The sequence below is a fragment of the Epinephelus fuscoguttatus genome, linkage group LG14 (assembly GCF_011397635.1).
Source record: "Epinephelus fuscoguttatus linkage group LG14, E.fuscoguttatus.final_Chr_v1".
In the NCBI taxonomy this organism is placed as follows: Eukaryota; Metazoa; Chordata; class Actinopteri; order Perciformes; family Serranidae; genus Epinephelus; species Epinephelus fuscoguttatus.
The window spans coordinates 1,052,501-1,072,468 of NC_064765.1; the positions used below are offsets into that span (position 1 = coordinate 1,052,501).

At 42.0% G+C, this 19,968-nt stretch overlaps 1 protein-coding gene across 3 annotated transcripts in view; it reads left to right on the plus strand.

The window, feature by feature from the left end:
* slc4a11 (solute carrier family 4 member 11) overlaps window positions 1-19,968 on the plus strand; it is a 181,590-nt gene that overhangs the window by 20,671 nt on the left and 140,951 nt on the right. The window contains exon 1 of one of the 3 annotated variants that reach the window (XM_049596096.1): window positions 11,311-11,478. The exons of the other annotated variants lie outside the window; for them this stretch is intronic. Within the exon in view, the coding sequence (XP_049452053.1) occupies window positions 11,442-11,478 (37 nt within the window). The 5' untranslated portion in view covers window positions 11,311-11,441. Of the gene's footprint in view, window positions 1-11,310; window positions 11,479-19,968 lie in introns of those variants that run through there. 3 annotated transcript variants of the gene reach the window in all.

Consider the following 19,968-nt stretch of genomic DNA (forward strand, 5'->3'; position numbering starts at 1 on the left):
GCGCCTCCCTGTGCGCTCGCTATCATCTGAAACTGTATCTCTGTTTCTAACGCACAGAGACCTCCCTCTCCAGGTATGTGGTGGAACCACCTTTAATGCCAATTAGCTGCTGAGAGCGAGGACCCTTTTTTACGCCATGTGTGGCTCCGAGCAGAAACAGGAAGCAGACCTGTCTTCAAGCTCTCAGCTGGAGACGATGGCTTAATCTGTTGGAGAGAGAGAGGTCGACAGCAGCGTCTGCTCAACCCCGATCACACAGGAAGTGCTTCAGCAGCTGGAGGCGTCTTTTTGTGACAGTTTTTATTTAGAATTAAACTTTTTGCTCACTGTTTTTGCTACACGCGTCGTGTGACTGCGCTCTAGGCACCTGGCGTTTCTGCCGGAGTGCTCTGAGCTCCTCAAGATGATAAAACTTCACCTCAGAGCAGAAAGCGCCCCACGTCATTACCACTTTTCCCCATTGTCCAATGAGATGATGTGAGAGGCGGGGCTTCTGTGGTGGTCACAACAACCAGTTCACAGTTGGTAAACAATGGAGGAGAAACTGGTGGTAGTGGTTGCTGGATACCCAGAGCTATACGGCCTCTTTTTTAGGGTCTCATGTACCCACACAGATCTCTGTTTATCTGCTGACAGCCTCTCACCCTCAACCAGAGCTACAGACAGCACCCTCTGCCTCAACATGGCAGCAGCTACACACTGATTACTGCAGGATACACACAATAAATAAACAGTAGAGTGATCACACAGGAAGGTTAGGGTGAGGAGGTGATGGGGTGGTTGCCTGGCAGCAATAAAAAGATGCAGGAAGCGTTTTCTTTACTCGAGGCATTCGATAAAAGTTTTGATGGGCCTCAAGATGGGCCTGAGGTTGCAACAATACACACACACATACACACACACTGTGCAGCCTGTGTGTGTGTGTGTGTGTGTGTGTGTGTCCGCACAAAATAAAATCAAATTCAAAAATAGTAAAAATGCTCAAAAGAAATAAATGTAAAGTCTGCGCTTCATACTGACAATTTTTTTTTTTTTTACGATTTATCATTTAAAACTTTACAAAATGTAAGAAAACAGAAAAGTGACAATAAAATAATGAAATTTTCAGACTGTTTCAAGATTCAATAATTTTATTGTCATAAGCAGTAAGAACTCAGCGGTTTACACATTACAATGACATTCTTAATAGCCAGTCTCCCTTCACGCAGAACAAAATGAAATTAGAATTTAAACGTGCAGTATGTAATTTTCTGCCGCTAGGGGTCTCAAACCAAAACAATAACAGAAGACAGAGTTGGATGACGTCACGAAGTAGCGTGGGATCATGGGAGGTGTAGTCATATAACAGATGCAGATCTTACTTAGCTTTACAGTTAGCGATGGCTTCTCCCTCTCTGCTGCTCTCTCTTGCTCAGTGCGTCTTATGTTTAGCTATTCCTCTGCCTCTTTTATAAACGCAGTTCATTTACCGGCATCAGCTCAGCATTATAGAAACCTATCGTTAGATGTTGTGGTTAGCCAGCCTCCGCTCCACACCGCTCCGCAGCGGAGGCCGCTGGCCGGAGCGCTGGTGCCCCGGCGGGCAGCAGTGCTTGCAGTACACTGGTGGAAATGATTAATATTTCGATAACATCAGCCAGATGTTTGCTTACCTGTCTAGTAGAACACACGCGAGGTCGGTGTCGAATTGTAGTCCTAGATTTTCACGCAGCTCTCTCCATCTCGGAAAGGCCACACCGATATTTATCCTTGATTTAGCTCTCTTCTTATCCCAAATTCTTCTGGGATCGCTTGGTTGACCCGTACGTTTCTGTTTTACCGGCTTGTTGACCGGGACAGCTTCAGTGTCAGAAGGTGCAGCAACTGTCAGTGCATAACCACGATCCATGACGAGTTAGCTTAGCCTAGCAACAGTAACGTTCACTCTCTGACGTCTCATCCGGTCTGCTTCTTCTTCTCCTTCATTTAATGGCTATGGTAACTGGAGTTACGTCGCCATTGACATGCGACCTAATGACACGGTCCGTAACTGTTATTAATATTTCATTTTTATCTGGGTTTGAAAAATTGATGGAAACATTTCTGATAATCAAAGTACACAACTAAACAAAATATATAATATTGGTTTGGTTGTTTTTAGACATTTTTATGTGGAAAAACTACATATTATACCTTTGAGTTGATTTTTAAGTAAAATAAATGAATAAATGAGCAGAAACACAGAACTACAAACAACAACCTTCATCAGAATCTCAGTAAACAGCTTCTGTTATTTAGCAAATAAAAAACAATATTTTTTTGTGCCAGACGGGCACTCGAATATTTAGAGAAGCTGTTTGTGTCACAGATGTGTTGTTCCTGGTGAAACTGTGCTGCAGGTGAGGTGATGAGAGGCCGTCCATGTTTCTGTGTTTGTGAACAGCTGTGTTGTTCTGCAGTTTGGTTTCTGGCTACGACAGCAACTTTAATTAGGGTAAAACAGTTAGTGAAATATTTCTGTTTACATAACTCTGCCCGTTCACCTTCTCATGATATGATGACCCAACACTCCTCTGTCTCACTGTGGTTCCAGATAAAACTATATTTTTATTGTGAGATGAAGTTCAGAATAACTGACCTATGGCTAAGCCCCGCCCTCAAACGCGATGAGCCAATCACAGTGCATATAGCCATTCCCATACACTGGGACATTCTCTGCCTGGACGTCCATTGAAATGCATTACAGAAAGTCAGTTTGTTGGGTTTTATGAGCTTTTTCTGAGATTTGAAGTTTAACAATGGTCAAACGGTGTGCATGGGGTACATGCAACTCTGACACAAGGTATCCTGAGAGGCTGGGCGACCAGGTGTATTTTTACACTTTAAACCACATCTCAAGCGAGAAAAGTGTCTCCTTTGGATAAAGTTGTGTGGTAACGTTAGACCACAACATCAACTCAACGTGAATAAGATTAACAATGATGTCTACATCTGTTCTAAGGTAAGTCAACATTGTGTTTGAGGCAACATATTGTCACTTTGCTGCAAAGAAATATAAAGTTATCTTTAACATCTCTAGCTAACGTTAGCTAAAGTTAGCCTAACGTTAGCTCCTAGCTGCGTTGTTCATCATGTCACCTTGTTTGCTGGGAGTTCATTAGCCTATTTTGTTCTAGTTTTGTACTTTGGTGATGGTACATCATTGTTAGCTGTTGTCCAAAGGGCTCTAGTTAAGCTAACGTTAACTTCTGGAGCTTAGCTTCATTAACTTATCTGTAATGGCAGAGATAACAAAGGTTGGCAAACGTTATGCTGAATGATTCAGTGTAAATACTGTAGCACCAAACTAACGGAGACACTCTTGGTAAAGATGGTAAAAAGGCCGTTATCCTTTTCTCATATTCTGAGCCAAAAACCTTAACTTCAGTGGCACTTTAACTTGTTGTCTTTGATGGTGACGGCAACCAGATGCGGTTCACAAGCGTACACTGTGACCTGTAAATGTTGGCTTGTAATTTAAGCTTTTCATCGACCTTCTCAACAATAAAATGATGAATATATCCCTCCAATGCGTAGTTTAGGCCCATTTGGTTACTTCTCAATGACATCTGATCGTTATGTCCCCAAAAATCATCAGTTGCCTCCTGTGAAATGCCGTGTACTGTGACACCTGCCATAGCGCCGCTCACTGAATGTTGATAGTTTGTCCGAGTGAGTGGAGGGGGCGTGGCTTAGCCACAGGTCAATTCAAACTAGGGATGTCCCGATCCAGCTTTTTCACTTCCGATCTGATACCGATATTACAGCCTTGAGTTTTGGCCGATACCGATCCGATCCAAGCGCGTATTATACATATTCACTTATTTTGTTGTCAGTCATGTTAGAAAAGGTTTGATCAAGCGATATTACTCTAACAAGAACAACTACTTAATCGGGCTAGTCAGAATGATCCACAACAGTTGGTATGAGAAACTGACCTGTTTATTGTTAACAGGGTTAAATAAACAAACTTTAAACTTGAAGATTAACATTCAATAAAAAATATAGCTGGTTTGCTTTGGCTGCTTTGGCCCCTTAATAAATAGAAAATAAATCAACACAAGAAATCTTTAAAATGTCTAACACTGAAATTAAAATAGCAGCAAGACTCCACACACTTGTGCTTTGCTCCCCTAATAAATAAAAAAAAGATTAACACCACAAGACATTGTTGACATTTAACAAACAATGCAGCCTTTCCTTTTCAGTTATTTTAGTAGTGTCAGTGCCAGCCTGGTGTACAGGCACACAATATTGTACAACTGTTTAAACAAGCAATAGTCCATCCATGGCTCCAATTTCACTAACTGTGCCCAAAACAGTGCCATCAGTGCTCTTTACTTAAACAGTAAGAGTGTAAACCAAATAAAAATATCACTCTCAAAAAACCAGAGCAGAAAACAAATAGTCAGTTAACTAAGTTGACCGCTACTCTTCCTACCCTCCGTGTGTGTCTGCCGTCTGCATGCTGGCCTGGTGGATTGATAGTAAGTGCTGGAGCGGATCACTGGAATGGACTGCTTGAATCACGGAGCGCTGGGCTGGCCGGAAAAACTGGAGCGGATTCCGTGAAAAACTGGATCGGAGTTCTTGGATCAGCATTTTTCCATGCAGTCCGATCCGATGCCGATGCACGTTTTTGCTAATATCAGCAGCCGATACCGATCTGAATATCAGATCGGGACATCCCTAATTCAAACTAATACTTATATGTCTTTGTTGATAAATCTTCGCTGACATACAGAACATCAACATGGCAGAAACATAAGTTAAATGAAATATTGGAATTCTTGTTGACCAATAAGAAACAATATATTAAAATCCAGAAATCTACACATACCGTAAAACTTCAGTTAAACACCCAGTCTCTTACCAGCCCGGTGTGGCTACACATTAAGGCAATAAAGGCCTGTCTCTATTAGAGGCCTGGTCTGGCTGCCAAAGAGGAATATCTGTAGAAGTCCTTTGGACGCATAAAACCTGGTTTGCTACCAACTTGAGCGTTAGCTGCTTAGATCGCACATACATGTGTAAATGTTTACCCTTTTGTCAGTATGTAGAAGCTACATGTCGTTAGCTCTGTTAGATTCTCCACAATTCAGTCATTGAGTTAATTTTACTGACACCATGAGCACCAGAGAATAATTCATTCAGATTTACCAGCATGATGGAAAAACAATCAATGATTCTCGTCCTCTGAAGCTGTCATAGAGTCAGATCTGTGTCCATTCCTCGATCACCATGTAGGTTATTTAGATTCCTTTACTCTGTGAGGGTCCACCTGTCAAAAGATTTCATAAAATTAATCCAAGTTGTGAGAATGCTGCTGAGAATTTGGACCATATGAGGCTTCATGATACGGTCCCATCGTGTTTTCCAGCTCATACCTCCCAGTTCTCCCAGTTCTCCCAGTTCTGATCATTTGCAGCGGCTTTGTTCCAGAAAATATTCAGATGAACATCAAAAAAACTTTTTATTTGAATGTGTTAAAACTCATATAACTCAATGTTCAGAGCTGGTCGGCCGTCAGCTGTACAGTAGTCTCTGCGGTGGTTTCATGTGCAACTTTTTGGCCAAGACATGGCGACGTGAGGCGAAGCAGCAGTCATCTTTCCTTGCTGCTGGTTCTCTGAGGTTGGTCGGTGTGTTCAGGCCTGAAGGGATCCTTATCACAAATGTTTGTTTCCTTCATTTTTGTGTTTATGCAAGCAGCTACATGCCGAACACTGAAGAATGGCTTTTAGAGAGCTGGTAGGGCCGGTTTGACGTGACACTTGACCTCTGACGGTCACCTGATAAGACGCCACGGAGCTCGTCCTTAACAACAAAACAGGTTGGACGCTGACAGTAAGGACTGAGAGGAGCCGAGATCCAAGAGGGAGATTTAACGGAAATGTAAAAGAGCAAAAGATTTGACTTTTAAAACTTGTTTCCTTCACAGTAAAGCAGAGATGTTACATAACCTGTGTGCAGCTGCTTCAATTCTTTAAAGATTATTTTTCATTCATGATGGTGTTTTCAGCGTACAGTTTGGAGTTCATGTTTTGTACATTCACGGTATTTTTTACCTCATTTCCACTTTATTGAGCTTTAATTTGACACCGTACTCAAACACCTCCGGGGCCCCCAGGAGCCAACATGTTACTGAGATTATTCTTACTGCAGTAAATAAAGATGGAAACAAATGTAAATCCAACCTCAAGGCTTTACCGCATCACTTCACGCACCTGTAGGTGACACACGCCGTGTTCTTTCTCAACTCACTCGCTTTTATTGACATTTACCGAGACACGAGTTGTAATGTTGCCGTGCCGGTTGCTGTTTAACGAGAGTGCACCCATCATGACACCTGGGCTGCAGGTTAGCGGTGGGTGAGAACACTTGAATTATCCTCGGGGAGAACGCGCCCTGATTCACCGAGTGACGCATTTGCCCTCACAGTGTGTAACAGTTTTTATGCAAAGCAGCCCCACCGGCCATACCACACACCGTGATGTTATATATGCTGGCTTATGCAAACGACTGACCTTTCACAGAGCATTTACATCAGGGCGGGAAATTAACTTTTTGATCCAGCGGCCTGTGTCTGTGAGATTTATAAATCCAACCAAACTGCTCATTATGACATGACACAGAGAGCCGACTCCAGGCTGACTCTGTCAGAGGCAAAGTTTGTCTTCAGACATTAATCAGCTGAGTTAATCATAAAGTTTCAAACTATTTCCTTAAACTGTGTCATTATTCGATCATCTGTTGCAGCTTACGTGGGAAACATTGGCAAAACAAGTGTGTCCGCTTATTTTATTGTCTTTTTATTTGCACACACATAAATCTGCATGAAATTAACAGAAAGAAGCCACAAACGGACCTCCGCTCAACCTAACGAGGAAAACAAGAACAAAAAAGAACTAAACTAATGTCATTCAGAAAAATACAACGAAAGATAAATGAGAACAAGAAGCACTCTGACCAGAAATACTAACACATCAGTGAATGATAATCTGATATAAAAAAATAAAGAGAGAAAGAAGATAAAATGTATATGTACACATCAGGAAAAAAATCAGCAGTAATTATAATTTCCTTTTCTAAAGACAGCGTCACTACATTGTGTTTAATATTGGTTGCACTGATTTTCAGTCGTTTAATTAAATACTGAATAAGTGAAAAAAAGTGGTGTCCCACAAAGGATGTTACATCCTCAACGTACAGATACCTGATGAAAGAAAGTTACTGTGGAAGGTTTAGGCAATAAAATAATAATAATAATAATAATCATCATCTTTATTTATAACATGCTTTTCAAAACAGAGTCACAAAATTCTTCACGTGTCAATAATCAAAACAGATGAGACATGAAAACAGCAACTTTTAAAAGACCTGATAAAAACACTTTAGTGTCTGAGGAAATAAAAGACACTTTAAATGAACTAAAAACTTGCTCTCTTGCTCTCCGATAAAACTCTGACTCGACCGACCTGATTTTCTGGGGCAGATTGTTTCAGAGCCTGGCAGCCCTGACAGCAGACATTTTGTCCCCTTTAGTTTTCAGCCTCTGGGTCAGACAGAAGACCTCTGCTGCCCGACGACCTCAAAGTATGTCCTCAAAGTTACTGAGGTTAGCTGTAGGTGAGCATGCACCTTAAAATTACTCAAAGTTCACACTGAAAATTGAAAATAAGAACCATAACAGCATTTTATTCTTTGTGCAGCAGAAAACTGAGGCTTCTGTCTTCCGTGTCATCACGTTGTACACTCGTAATGACGACACTGCTCTACGTTACATGCGATGCAAAACCACGCAAAAAAGAATGATGAATCTATCACAACACTTTTTCACTCTGCTCATAAAAATGATCATTTCTCAAAAGCTTAATAATGTACAGAGTTCAAATAACTTATGGAGTGTATAGAAATATTTTGTTAATGCTTCTACATTTGAAAATCTTTTGGATCAAAATGGTTTCTGTTTTAATTTTGTAAAATCTGAAAAAATGTCAAATTTTTCTATTTTTTTTAACGACACAATTTCAGTACTTTTTATTAATTATTATGGCTTTCGACTCAGTCTTTTAGCTCAGGTTGTACAGAGTTTAGGGAGATGAAGTATTTGAAGATACTCCAAGAAATGACATCACAATTTGCGAAAATACCAGTGTCTGTTCTGGTGGGTCGTTTCTACTGCAGAGTTCAAAGGGTTAATTATCTGATTGGACGTTGACAGTTAAACCAGGACCTGAGACCCTGAGTCACGTGCTCTCAGCTCTCAGCATGTTTTCTTGGCCAGAGTTGTGGGTACCTGTCATCACGCAAGGATGGAGATTTTGGCTTCTGAATGCGGAGGTGTCAGCACAGATCTGATCCCAGTCCCTGTCACTTTAGTGAGCATGATGCATGATGGACGTGTCTGTGCTCTTTGCCATGATTTACACCGTCTGGTGCCAGTTAGACACATGTACATGTGTCAGAGTGAACACTAGTCCTGGTTTGCCCTTGAATTACTTTGGTGTACTTTGCCTTCCTCCTCTGGCTGTCAGGTCATCGTGTTGTTCTTCTCACATCGAGGCAAAGCTATAAAAGATGGTTTTTATGCCACTTTATAGTTGACAGTGAAGGGTTATGACCTGTAACAGAGATTGATGATGCAGGCACATGCTCCAACAACTAGTCCTCCACAAAGCCTCATAGTTTAAAAATCCCCTCAAAAACCATTTTCCTTTATTTATATCCCCTCAAATGTCTGACGTCATCTTTACTGACTTGTATCTGTGCAAAGGTGTTTTCACACTCCTCTGCTGAAGGGGGCGATGTCTCTTCACTTCCCTAAAAGCCAAGATTCAAATGTACACTGGGCAGTCAGATAAGATCCTTCACTAATGCGAAAGCTGATCGCTGTCTAATACAGGAAACACATATCGACCGGGGACAGACTTTGACACGACATCGGCAAAGAAACCTGAACCCTCGTCCACAGAGAGCAGAGTTAGCATTAGCACAATGAAGGTTTCCACAGCAGACTTGTATGAGGGTCAAGTTTTTGGATTTAAAATGGACGCCTGAGCTTCCTTCCACTGCGTACCAAAATACATCATAGGGCTGCAAAATAATCAAATATTAACAATCACGATTTTGTCTTCCCACAATGAAATAAACACGAGCGACTGCAATATTAAGGTTCAAAATGGAAACTCCTCTGCACATCAAATAAAGCACTTCCTAAACAGCAAGCCTTCACTTCTGAAGATCTGTCATGGCGCTGTCCGTGCACCCCGCAGCAGCAACCTGTGACAAACTTTACTATAAGCTGCAACTGCAGACGGCAAAACAAAAATCATCCATCATCACCTGATGTTTGGAGGCATTTCAGATTTAGGAGAGAACAAATCATAAACTTGTGTCTGCGCTGCAAAGCAACAAAATGAACCTGCTAAACCACCTGAAAAACACCACAATCTGCAGACCGATGAACACATGAAGAAGAATAATGTTGTTAACATTACTGTACCGTTACAGTTAGTCCCTGTCTTTGTCTAGCATCAACATTCATCACAGCGACGTTCCCGTACTTCACTGTATCGTGACTGATGTACAAACAACAACAACAACAAACAGCAGCAGATGTACCTATAGGGGACGCAGTGAATTCAGGTGAAGAAACCTTCTGATACGTCCCCTAGTCGCTGACTTTGGTGAACAACAAACTCATCATCTGAGTCTGGGTCTGACTGAGACTATACGACTGTACGGCTGAGTGTCTCCCAGGTTTCCTCTGACGCTAACACTCGCCATCTTGATTTGTTCTGCTCTGTCACTGATCAACCTACAGCAAGCAGTGGTGGTCGACTTTTTTTTGGCCAGTTCAGCATGTTGAATCGGCGTCAGTGACGACGGAGCTCATCGGTGAATTAAATCAGTCTGTTTGTCCGTTCAGCTCAGCACACGTGAAGAGAAACAGAAGTGAGGAACGTAAACAAAGAGCTAAAGTCCAGAGGGAGTGAGATCAAAACACGGTCCCACGGTCATGGAAAACCTAGAACAGTCATGAGTTAGTTAAAATCACTGAAAGGTTTGGAAGAGTCATGGAGGTTTAGTTGTGTGAAATGACAATTTTACAGTAATCTTTCATGAATAACTCCTGTGACATAAACGCAGATACATTTTCTGTAGCTGACGACGTAACGTAGTTCATTACGCGTCAATATGTGACAACGTTTTGTTTACCATCACATATGTTTCCTCATGTTCTCCCAGTATTCTGTGTCTCTCTTCTTGTTGACCAGCTAGCTGACAACATGTAGTTTGAATCTGATATGTTTGAAGAACACCAGGAAAATAGGGCAAGAAAAATATTTTTTATATATAAATGTATTTTTTCTTGAGAAGTCTTGGAGGAGTTTTTAAATTTTGTCCATGAAGCTGTGTGTGACCCCTTTGATCCATAAGATCAGATTATTTTTCTCTTTAGCAGAAACGTTTCCTGATGGTTTGTGTTATTGTTCACTGGCGCACGGTAAATATGCTCTGATTGTGTTGTTAATGTGCTAACTGGCTAACTAGCATCAAGACGCTCTTCCTGTTTCCCTTTTTCAATGATGAATACAGACAACCACCGTCTGCAGGAGCAGAAGGTACGTGCTGGTTGACTGTCGTCTTTGTGGTGTGTTCAGGTGCATCTTTCTGGCCAAGACACAAGAACGTGAGGCGACTGAACAGGAGGCCTTCATCACCGCTAGTTCTCTGATGTGGTTTCGGTGCGTCAGGGTCTTAATTTACAGAAAAAGAAGATTACTGTCACAACTAATTTCATTACAAACAAAAACATTTTACAAGTTTTCCCAAACTTTAGTGATTTGACTAACTCAGTGAGTTTTCCAGAACTGGAAAATGAGGTTGTGAAATTCCAGGACTTCTCCAGGTTTTCCACGACTGTGTGAATCCTGTCACTGTGAGTGCATGAGCACAGACGCCTGAGATGATGGAGAGAGATAAGCTGACATTCATGGTCAAACAGTCTGTTGGACAAAGCCGTGGCGTTGAGGTGAGATGGTACGGCTGGCAACAAGATGACATGTTGCATGTTGAATTTGCTGTGTTGAGAGACGCGTGTTGAGGAGGTGTGTCTTGACGCGAGGTTCGCCTCTCTGCGTGCTGGCCCGCCATAGGCTGCTGACTGGTGAGCTGGGATGGAGAAGACGAGGCAGAAAAGAGAAGGCTCTAGGACCCAGCGGTGAGACAGTGAGTAGGCAGGCAGAGTGGGGCTGAGTCACTGCATGTGTCTGAGAGGCAGTCAGAAACAGAGCAGAGCAAGGGAGCAGAGGTGATCTCACACTCATCAGCACAGGATAACACAACCATGATGGGTTGACTTGGGGGGGGAGGCGGTTGGAGAGAGGAAGTGTGCATTCGCCACCACTTGCTCAGCCATGGAGACCAACAAAGTTCTACATTTTGTGCCTTCGGGTAAGTGATCACAGCTCTCAGAGCTTCTCCTCAGCTGTGCACGACACAGCGTCCACTGGGAGAACCTTGGGGTTCCCTACCTAGTGAAACCTGAGAACCCCCTGTGCAAAACATGTGCAGCCCACCTCCACTTCCACTGCGAGAGACGGCAGATGTTTGGCTGGCATGTGTTCTACTGTACATACTTGGTGTTTTCTGTGTTTGCTCTTTCTGTGTACTTAGGAATGCAGCAGCGTTCTGCTTGTGACAGAAATCCTGTTTTTATTTTATTTCCAGTGGAGGCGGGGTTGAACGAGCCCTGTTGTGCTCTCTGAAATGCAGATGTTTTTTTGCATTTTTGCATGAATACGCCGTTTTTTTTCCTTCTTCTTCTCCTTGTTTATGTCTGGTATGCGACACGAGAGGTTCCTGCATCGTATTTCTTCAGTTGAGGAACTGAGGCTTTAGAAATGAGTGTGTTGCAGACCCCTCCGGAGGACGGCAGGCAGTATACCTGTCGAGCAGAGACAGCTGGAATGCAGAGCTCATAATGCACTTTCTCATGTGTTGCGCTGACGGGCTCGTGCGAGTGCGCTTGCTAGACGGAGAGGGATGGACACAGCAGGAGAAACCATGTGTGTGAATGTGCACATGGATCTGTGTGTAGTGTGTGTGTTTGTGTGTGTGTGAGATGGAGACAGACAGACAGATTAGTGTTGGTGACAGCCACAGGAGAGCAGCGAGTTCTCCCCTCACTGAAAGTCCTCTGAGAGACCAGAGCCCATTTGGAGGTGTGATGCGGCTGCCTCCTCACTTTCATTTTGTGGGAGTGGGATACTGCGTCTCAGTGTGTGTGTGTGTGTGTGTGTGTGTGTGTGTGTGTGTGTGTGAGATGGGGGCATTATGTGGGATAATAATGCGAGTGCGGGAATATTATCTGTGTGTGCATGAGTGTGTTTTTGTTTGCAGCGTATGGGGTAATGTGTGAGGATCCGTCCCTGTGTGTATGCATTTGTCAGAGTACAGTCGTGCTGTTGTGAGATGTGCAAGTGTGTGTGTGTGTGTGTGTGTGTGTGAGCGTCATGCACTGTGCACACTAACTACATCTCAGAGTGTGTGTCGGGGCGTGATGGACACTGCTGTGGCTCGTCCTCTGAAGAGTAATTTGCATTCATTTGCTTAGTGCTGATTAGAGGCGGAGAGGGCAGGTTTGATCCTTGCAGCAGAACAATTTGTTTGAGCCAACACAAAGGAATTCTCAAGGTTTGTTAGTGCTCAGAGGAAAGGTTGAGGTTTGAGTCCAAATGTCTGATCCAGTAACGTCGTGTCCGATCTCTTATCCACTGAATCACAATTAATGTCACGTCATTTAACCTTGGCTCTAAATCAGCATATTAACGATCTGCTGCCCGCCAGAACAAAGTGACCAAAATATATCTGCAGGAATTTGATGGAGTTATTGATCCTCACCAGTGACTCAACAATTACTTTGCCAGAGGATTCGATTTCTCGCTTTCCAAACTCACTGTACCGCCATCTGGATTTTCAAATCAAAGCAGAGCGAGCTTTTGTGCGCAGCTTCTCTCAGCGACAGGAACGTGCTGTCCATCAGAATGTTCAGCTGAGGCCGCTCACACACACACACACACACACACACACACACACACACACCAAAAAACATGTTCTTATTGTCATTTCTGAGCGTGGTGGCGATCCCTTATTGTAGCATATTGCAGGTAATCTCCCACATGGTGTCATTATCAGTGGCAACCTGCCGACAGGTGAAGGAGCAGCTGGCGCTGTGGGAGGAGGTCAGGAGAGATGGGATTCACTTTATGGAGCTGTAAATGACCAAAGAGCTTCACAGCGTAATGATACTGCAGTCAGGGTCTGATTTCACACTGACAGCGTGCACATTGATTCACCGTCTGATTTTTGTTTGCTCGCTGTCAAAATGGAGCAAACGCAGCCTGAAGCAGGTCAGTGTGAGAACGTCTGTACAGAACGTTTCAGCTGTGACGGCGACGTCATCGAGGCTACTTCCTGTTTGTTTTTGTTCTTCAATTATGAAAAGGTTGTTTTCAAAATAGCAATGGGTGATAATCTGCTATTAAGGTTGCAACGGTATGATAACCATCTCAGGAAATATCACATTATCATGGTGTTACAGAATTTATCTTATGAGTCCGACTGAGACTTAAAGAATGAAAACAGAAAGTTTATTGTTGGTTGAACGAATATTTTATTAATAGAACTGAAAATTCAAACCATTTTTTAAAATTGAAATATGCGTTAAAAAGTCTCAGCTTTTAAAAATACTAAAAAAAAAGGTGAGATTCGTCAGTATCATAGCAAATGGACACGATATGATAACCATCAACTTTAACGTCACAGTCTACCTTCAAACCTGGAAATCGCTGCAACACTATTTGCTCTATAGTGTTCTAGTGTCAGTGGACTGTTGCTCATACTGCTTCAAATTCTGTCGTCCATATTGGTTATTCAGAGTAAAGTTTTTTTGCAACAGAAAGCTGAGACTTCCAGCTTTTGCGCCATCACGTTGTCCGCATGCGATGACATCATCCCGTTATGCGGTCAAAACTTGCAGTGGTGCCAGAGGAGTAGAGAGGCTGGTCGATAGGAATGTATGTTGTATTTTTTTTGTTTTAATTCATGTAACTAATTTAAATATTTTTATCAATTATTCTGGGTTATTCCCTTCAGTTTTCAGGTTTTACAGATTTTAGAGATATAAAATGCCAAAAAATATCAATATAGACGCTGAGGAAATATTTCTACTAGGGGTGTAACGGTACACAAAAATCTCAGTTCGGTACGTCCCTCGGTACACAAGTCACGGTTCGGTTTTTTTTTTTCAGTACAGTGATGAAAAAAATAGACAACTATTAAATATCTTTTACTTATTGGTAACCTTATTAAAACATACCACCACAGCAGTTAACTCTTTTTACACAATTTTTGAATGAAACAAATATATATAAAATCCTGCTTTTTCACATTGTTTGAATGAAAATAGAAATATAAAAGTGAAAAATAAAATCCTGCTGTTTTTTTAACACATTTTTTGAATGAAAAATATAAATATACATTTCTGCTTTAACAGTTTTACTCAGTTAAAATAAAAAGTATCGTGCAGCTGGTCAGCTTTAAAGCCTGCTCAGATTCAGTTTTACTAGGAACTTATTTAGCTTTCCCACTTTGTTAAAGTGCAGTAAACAAAACATGCTTATATCTAAAGTGCAGCTTAAACAATTTTAATCAACTCCAATGGCGTTGGTTATTTCTTTAGCACAATGGTCAGGGAAACGCTCTTTCTTTTTAAACGACGACGATATCGTAGTTTGCACCAGATTGCTCTTTCCAGTCGTGCCAGTTAACGTTCAAACTCAGGTGGTGTCGCTTTAGATGCGTTAGCATGTTAGACATGTTTCCAAGTACATACCCAACCGCTGTTCTGCAGTGTCGGCACACTGCTTTTGTCTTGTCACCTTGTTTATTTCCATCTTTGTATTTTACCCTGAAACCAAAGCGTTCCCAAACGGAGGACTTAAGGTTTGCGGGTGGGTCTTCAGGTTCGTCAGGCTCACTTGCCATGTTGTCAAAATGCGAGAATGCGCTGCACAAAGTGAAAGCGGAGATTTACGGTCGGACTCGGTCCGTCACTCAATTATGTCCGTCGGGGAACTAGATATTTTAAATGGTTCGGCTCGCAAAAACGGAATTAAAATAAAACAAAATAAAATAAAATAATATCCTGCGCCCAATAATTCGGTACAGGGTCGTGCCGAACCGAAAGTCGCGTACCGAACGGTTCGACACAAATACATGTACCATTACGGCCCTACTTTCTACTGCAGATCAAACTATTAAAATGACTTTTCACTTTGCTCATAAAAATGATTTTATCTCAAAAACTAAAAAATTTCAATCGTTCAAAATTACAGAGTGTAAAGAAGTATTGTCATCATGTTTCTACGTCTAAAAATGTTTTGGATCAAAATATTTGTATGTTTCTTTTTTCAAATTCAATAAAAAGAAACATCAGATATTTGTATTATTTCAAATTTATGACATTATTTCAATACTTTTATTATTTATTATGATCAATTATTGTGACACATATGAACATGTTCAGAGAAATGACATCACAACAGGCAGAAATACCAACGTATGCACTGACAGACAGTTTCTGTGACGGAGGTCAAAGGGTTAACAACAAACAAAAGAGTTCTTGTTTCAGGTCTTTCACCTGTCATCATTTCTTTAAACATATCCTCCAGCAAGAATATTCAGCATTCCAACTGCAAGTGACTCTGTAGCAACTATTTAGCTTTAATAATGTCATTAAAAAAATTATTTTTGGTTTTTCAAATGCAAATTTATGACTTTAACTAACAGTTATCGTCATTATTGACAAATCAGCCGCTGATTTTCTCAGTAAATTGATTTGTTTTTCAGTCAATAAAATGCCAGGTGAAAAATGCCTGTTGCAGTTTGTGTAAAGCTCAAAGTGACTTCTTGAAATTTATCATTTTGTCTCAAACCAAAGAAAAAATATTTGGTTTAATGTCACTGAAGACAAAAACAAGAAAAAAAACAGGAAATCCTCACATTCGAGAAAAATGGAAAAGAAAAGCGCTGAAAAATGCAACCAGCACGGAAGTACCAAAAGCTGCAGTTCCTCTAATGTCCAATTGAGGCTCCTACAGTGAGTCCGTCCCCACAGACCTCCAGGTTCACATGTAGAAATCAACATGTTAACAGCCTGTTTGATGTCTGCAGATCATTTCAACGTTCATGGCAACTTTTATAGAACTCACCTGTTTACATTTTTCTAAAGGCCATCAGTGAGTCAGATCCGCCCCTCACTGCTCCACAGCTCCACCCACTCACCCAAATATGGTCACTTCCGGCTCCAAAAAAACAAGATGGTGACGACCAAAATGCAGAACTCAAGACTTCAAAACTTGAGTACGCAAACCAGTGGGAGACGTCATGGAAGCTGCGTCTACTACTTTATACAGTCTAAGATTTTTGCTTAAAATACGATCAGTTAATTATCAGAGTGGTTGCTGATTAATTTTCTGTCCATCGCGTCCTCAACCTCTGAACTGATTGGCTGTCATCTGATGTCAAGAAGCCTCTGTGTGAGATCAAATGTAGCCAGTGGATTTCCGGGCCAAGGCTTCCTCTTTATTGTTTCCAGTTTGATCAGCAGCTTGAGACCGGTTAGGCAGCGTTTGGGTTCATCTCTTTAATCTGACGTCAGCATATGAGGACAGATAGATCAGAAATATACGTTGATGAGAAGCTAAACTATCGTCAGATGATAGCCGATGGGCGGTAAGATTGAATTTCAGCCAATGCAACCAAAGCCCGCTCAAATGTGATTGGTCAGGACCAAAGAAACTCCATGACAAGATAACGCATCACAAGTTCTGCCAGTGGTACAAAATTATATCATATACACCACCAATCTCCTCAGTGGGCGTGGTCGTCATCCCCCTGCCACGTATGGAGGTGTAGTAAGCGTCATGTTGGGGGGCGCTCAGCCAGTAGAATGGACACCCTGCGTACGAAGGCTTTATCCACGGCAGCAGATCGCTCTGTGTTCCTATTGGTCAAAGTGACGGCTGTGACGGGAGAAGTCGTGGAAGACAAAAAGAAAATGCTAGACTTTCTGTCGGGATGTCGTGAGGCGTCCCAGACGTGGCGTAGGTTGTCGTCTACTGTGACACACTACGTGAGATGAAACGATGGATTATTGTGCACGACACTCATTTTTGAGGCGACACCGTACGACAACTGTGTCTGATTATAATTGGGCTGATATCGTGTAGCGTGAACCTGCACAATGTGAGCCGTCTCAGTTTATCAACGGTCTCTGTCATTACTGAAACTACAGACAGACACAGAACGCTTCAGACACGTAACCTGCTGCTCACAGATCCTGCATGCAGATATCTGTTTATCCAGATGATTGAGTGCTTGATCAAATTGTTTTGTAGCGAGTGTTTTGGAGAGCCCGTTCTAGTGTTTGCTCAAAGATCTGAATCTGTAAAAACCAGAATTATAAAAACTGTAAATCCAACCACTCAAGCCGAATCCACATCTCTGCCTGCTGCCTGCCTTAAGCTGTCGTGATTAAATCGACTGATCACAACATAAATGTGAAATGTCCCGGAGCCATGCCAGCAGGGTGTCAATCTGCAGGTGTGACACACAGACACACAGACAGACAGACAGACAGACAGACAGACACACACAGAGACAGACAGACAGACAGACAGACAGACAGACAGACACACACAGAGACAGACAGACAGACAGACAGACAGACAGGCTGGTAATCAGTGCTGCAGCCGTGACCTGCAGAGCCGGAACGTATCAGCATGGAGGACACATCGTGGCTGTGTGAATTAGTAGTTGGACCATGTGGAAGTGGAGGTGTGTGTGTGTGTGTGTGTGCATGTGAAGATGGATGACGTGTGCCTGCGTGCGTGCATGTGTGCGTGCTGTAGATGTGACAGTGATCTCTGATCAGTATTCACCGCTGGCAACAGATCTCAGAGGCTCCAGCCTCTGAGCACAGCCATCTGGGCAGAGGAGAAACACACACACACACACACACACACACACACACACACACACACATACAAATTATTATACAGTACCACACACTAATATACAAATACACACCAGCTCTGAAATATCACAAAAACACAACAACACGTGTGTGTGTGTGTGTGTGTGTGTGTGTGTGTTCACGCAGAAGCATTTTCTGAAAATTCACACTTATTTGCGCACGCGCTGAAATACACACTTGCGGCGACTTTGTCACAGATATTGTCCGCACACACACACACACACACACCACGCAGCATGTAATTATATACACACTTCATTCTATCTACACACAAAACAATTATGTAGATGTGTCAACATACACACTCGTCATGCACAGTTCAAGGAACACAGAAGGAAGACGACCACACAGACATTACAATTACAACACACACACACACACACACACACACACACACACACACACACACACATTCTCTGTATCTCTGTCTTACTCAATCTTGTTTGTTTTTGTTTTTCATGTTGCTTCTCCCACACACACATTTACATCCACACACACTCTTTTATCTGTGTATTTGAATATGTAACACACACACACACACACACACACACACACACCATGGTCAGAAAAGGGAAAGCAGAGTAAAGACTGTGTTTTATTGTAGAATATAGAGTGTTTATTTTTCCAGTCCTGCAGAGCTCAGAGTGTGACAAAAACACTTCCTGTCATTTTGGCACCAGTCAGACTGCAGCGGTCAAACGGTTTCAGGTTTGACCATGATATGGAAATTAACCGTTATCATACGGTCTACATTTGCTTATCTATGATACTGAAAAATAAAAAGCAACCGGTCAGAGAATCTCACCTTTGTTTTAGTCTGTGGAGACTTTTAACACAAACGTCCATGAAAATAAAAAAAGTTTCAGTTTTACAAATAAAATTTTTTGTTCAACCAAAAAAAAAACCTTCATATTTCTCTTGCTTTAAGGGTCATCCTGACTGATAATAAAAATAACTGTGTAATCTCAGAAGCCATTATATTTTCAGAGATAGTTATCGTAGCATAAAAATCTTCGACAGTTGCAACCCTATAACTCATCCTCACTGTGACCTCGTCACATGTCCACGTTTGGTCATGGACTTTCCACGTCCACATGTGACGTCCAAGGTACCCTGGGTGTGTTGGTTGTTGACGTTCTGTATTTTCACCACACTGTGTGATTAGCGTCTTTTAAATCCCCTTTTTAAAACGTTTTTTTATAGGAAGTCATTTATGAGTATCTGATATGTTGCCAGGTTTTATCATCGCTCTGTGGTAATTTAATTTTATTCTGCTCTTCCTAACTCTACGTTATCGCCCAGTGTTTATATGTTTTATCATCACGGTGCTGTTTGCGTTTTGTTTTATTGTTGTTTTAATTCATCTTGTCAAGAAAAGTGCTTTATAAATAAAGTTTATTGTTATTATTATTGTTAAAGCCTCATAGTGCCCGCTGCCCGTTAGAGCAACCCAGTCTCACTCTGACGTTGTTGAATAACGGCACGTGGTCAGTGACGCAAGCCGTTCTGTCATGTTGTTGTGATGCAAGGCTGGTCGTCGTTGTTGTTCGACGGTGCCCGGTGGCGTCGGGGGGGAAATGCGGTGAGACAACAAAGGTTAAGGCAGCAGACATGCAGCAAAGGACCACAGCTGGAATCGAACCTGTGGTCGCTGCAGCAAAGAAACTGCCTTTGTACTGTAATGATTTTAAAATAAGAGAATGAGGATGGTAAAAAATACCAGACACATTTTGGGCTGTGTGTTTCTGCAGGTGAATTCTGCAGAGTTCAGTCCTGCGTCGGTGAAGCTGCAGCTCGTCCTGATATGTCTCCTCAGTAACGCAGCTGTTTGGTACTTTGGAGCA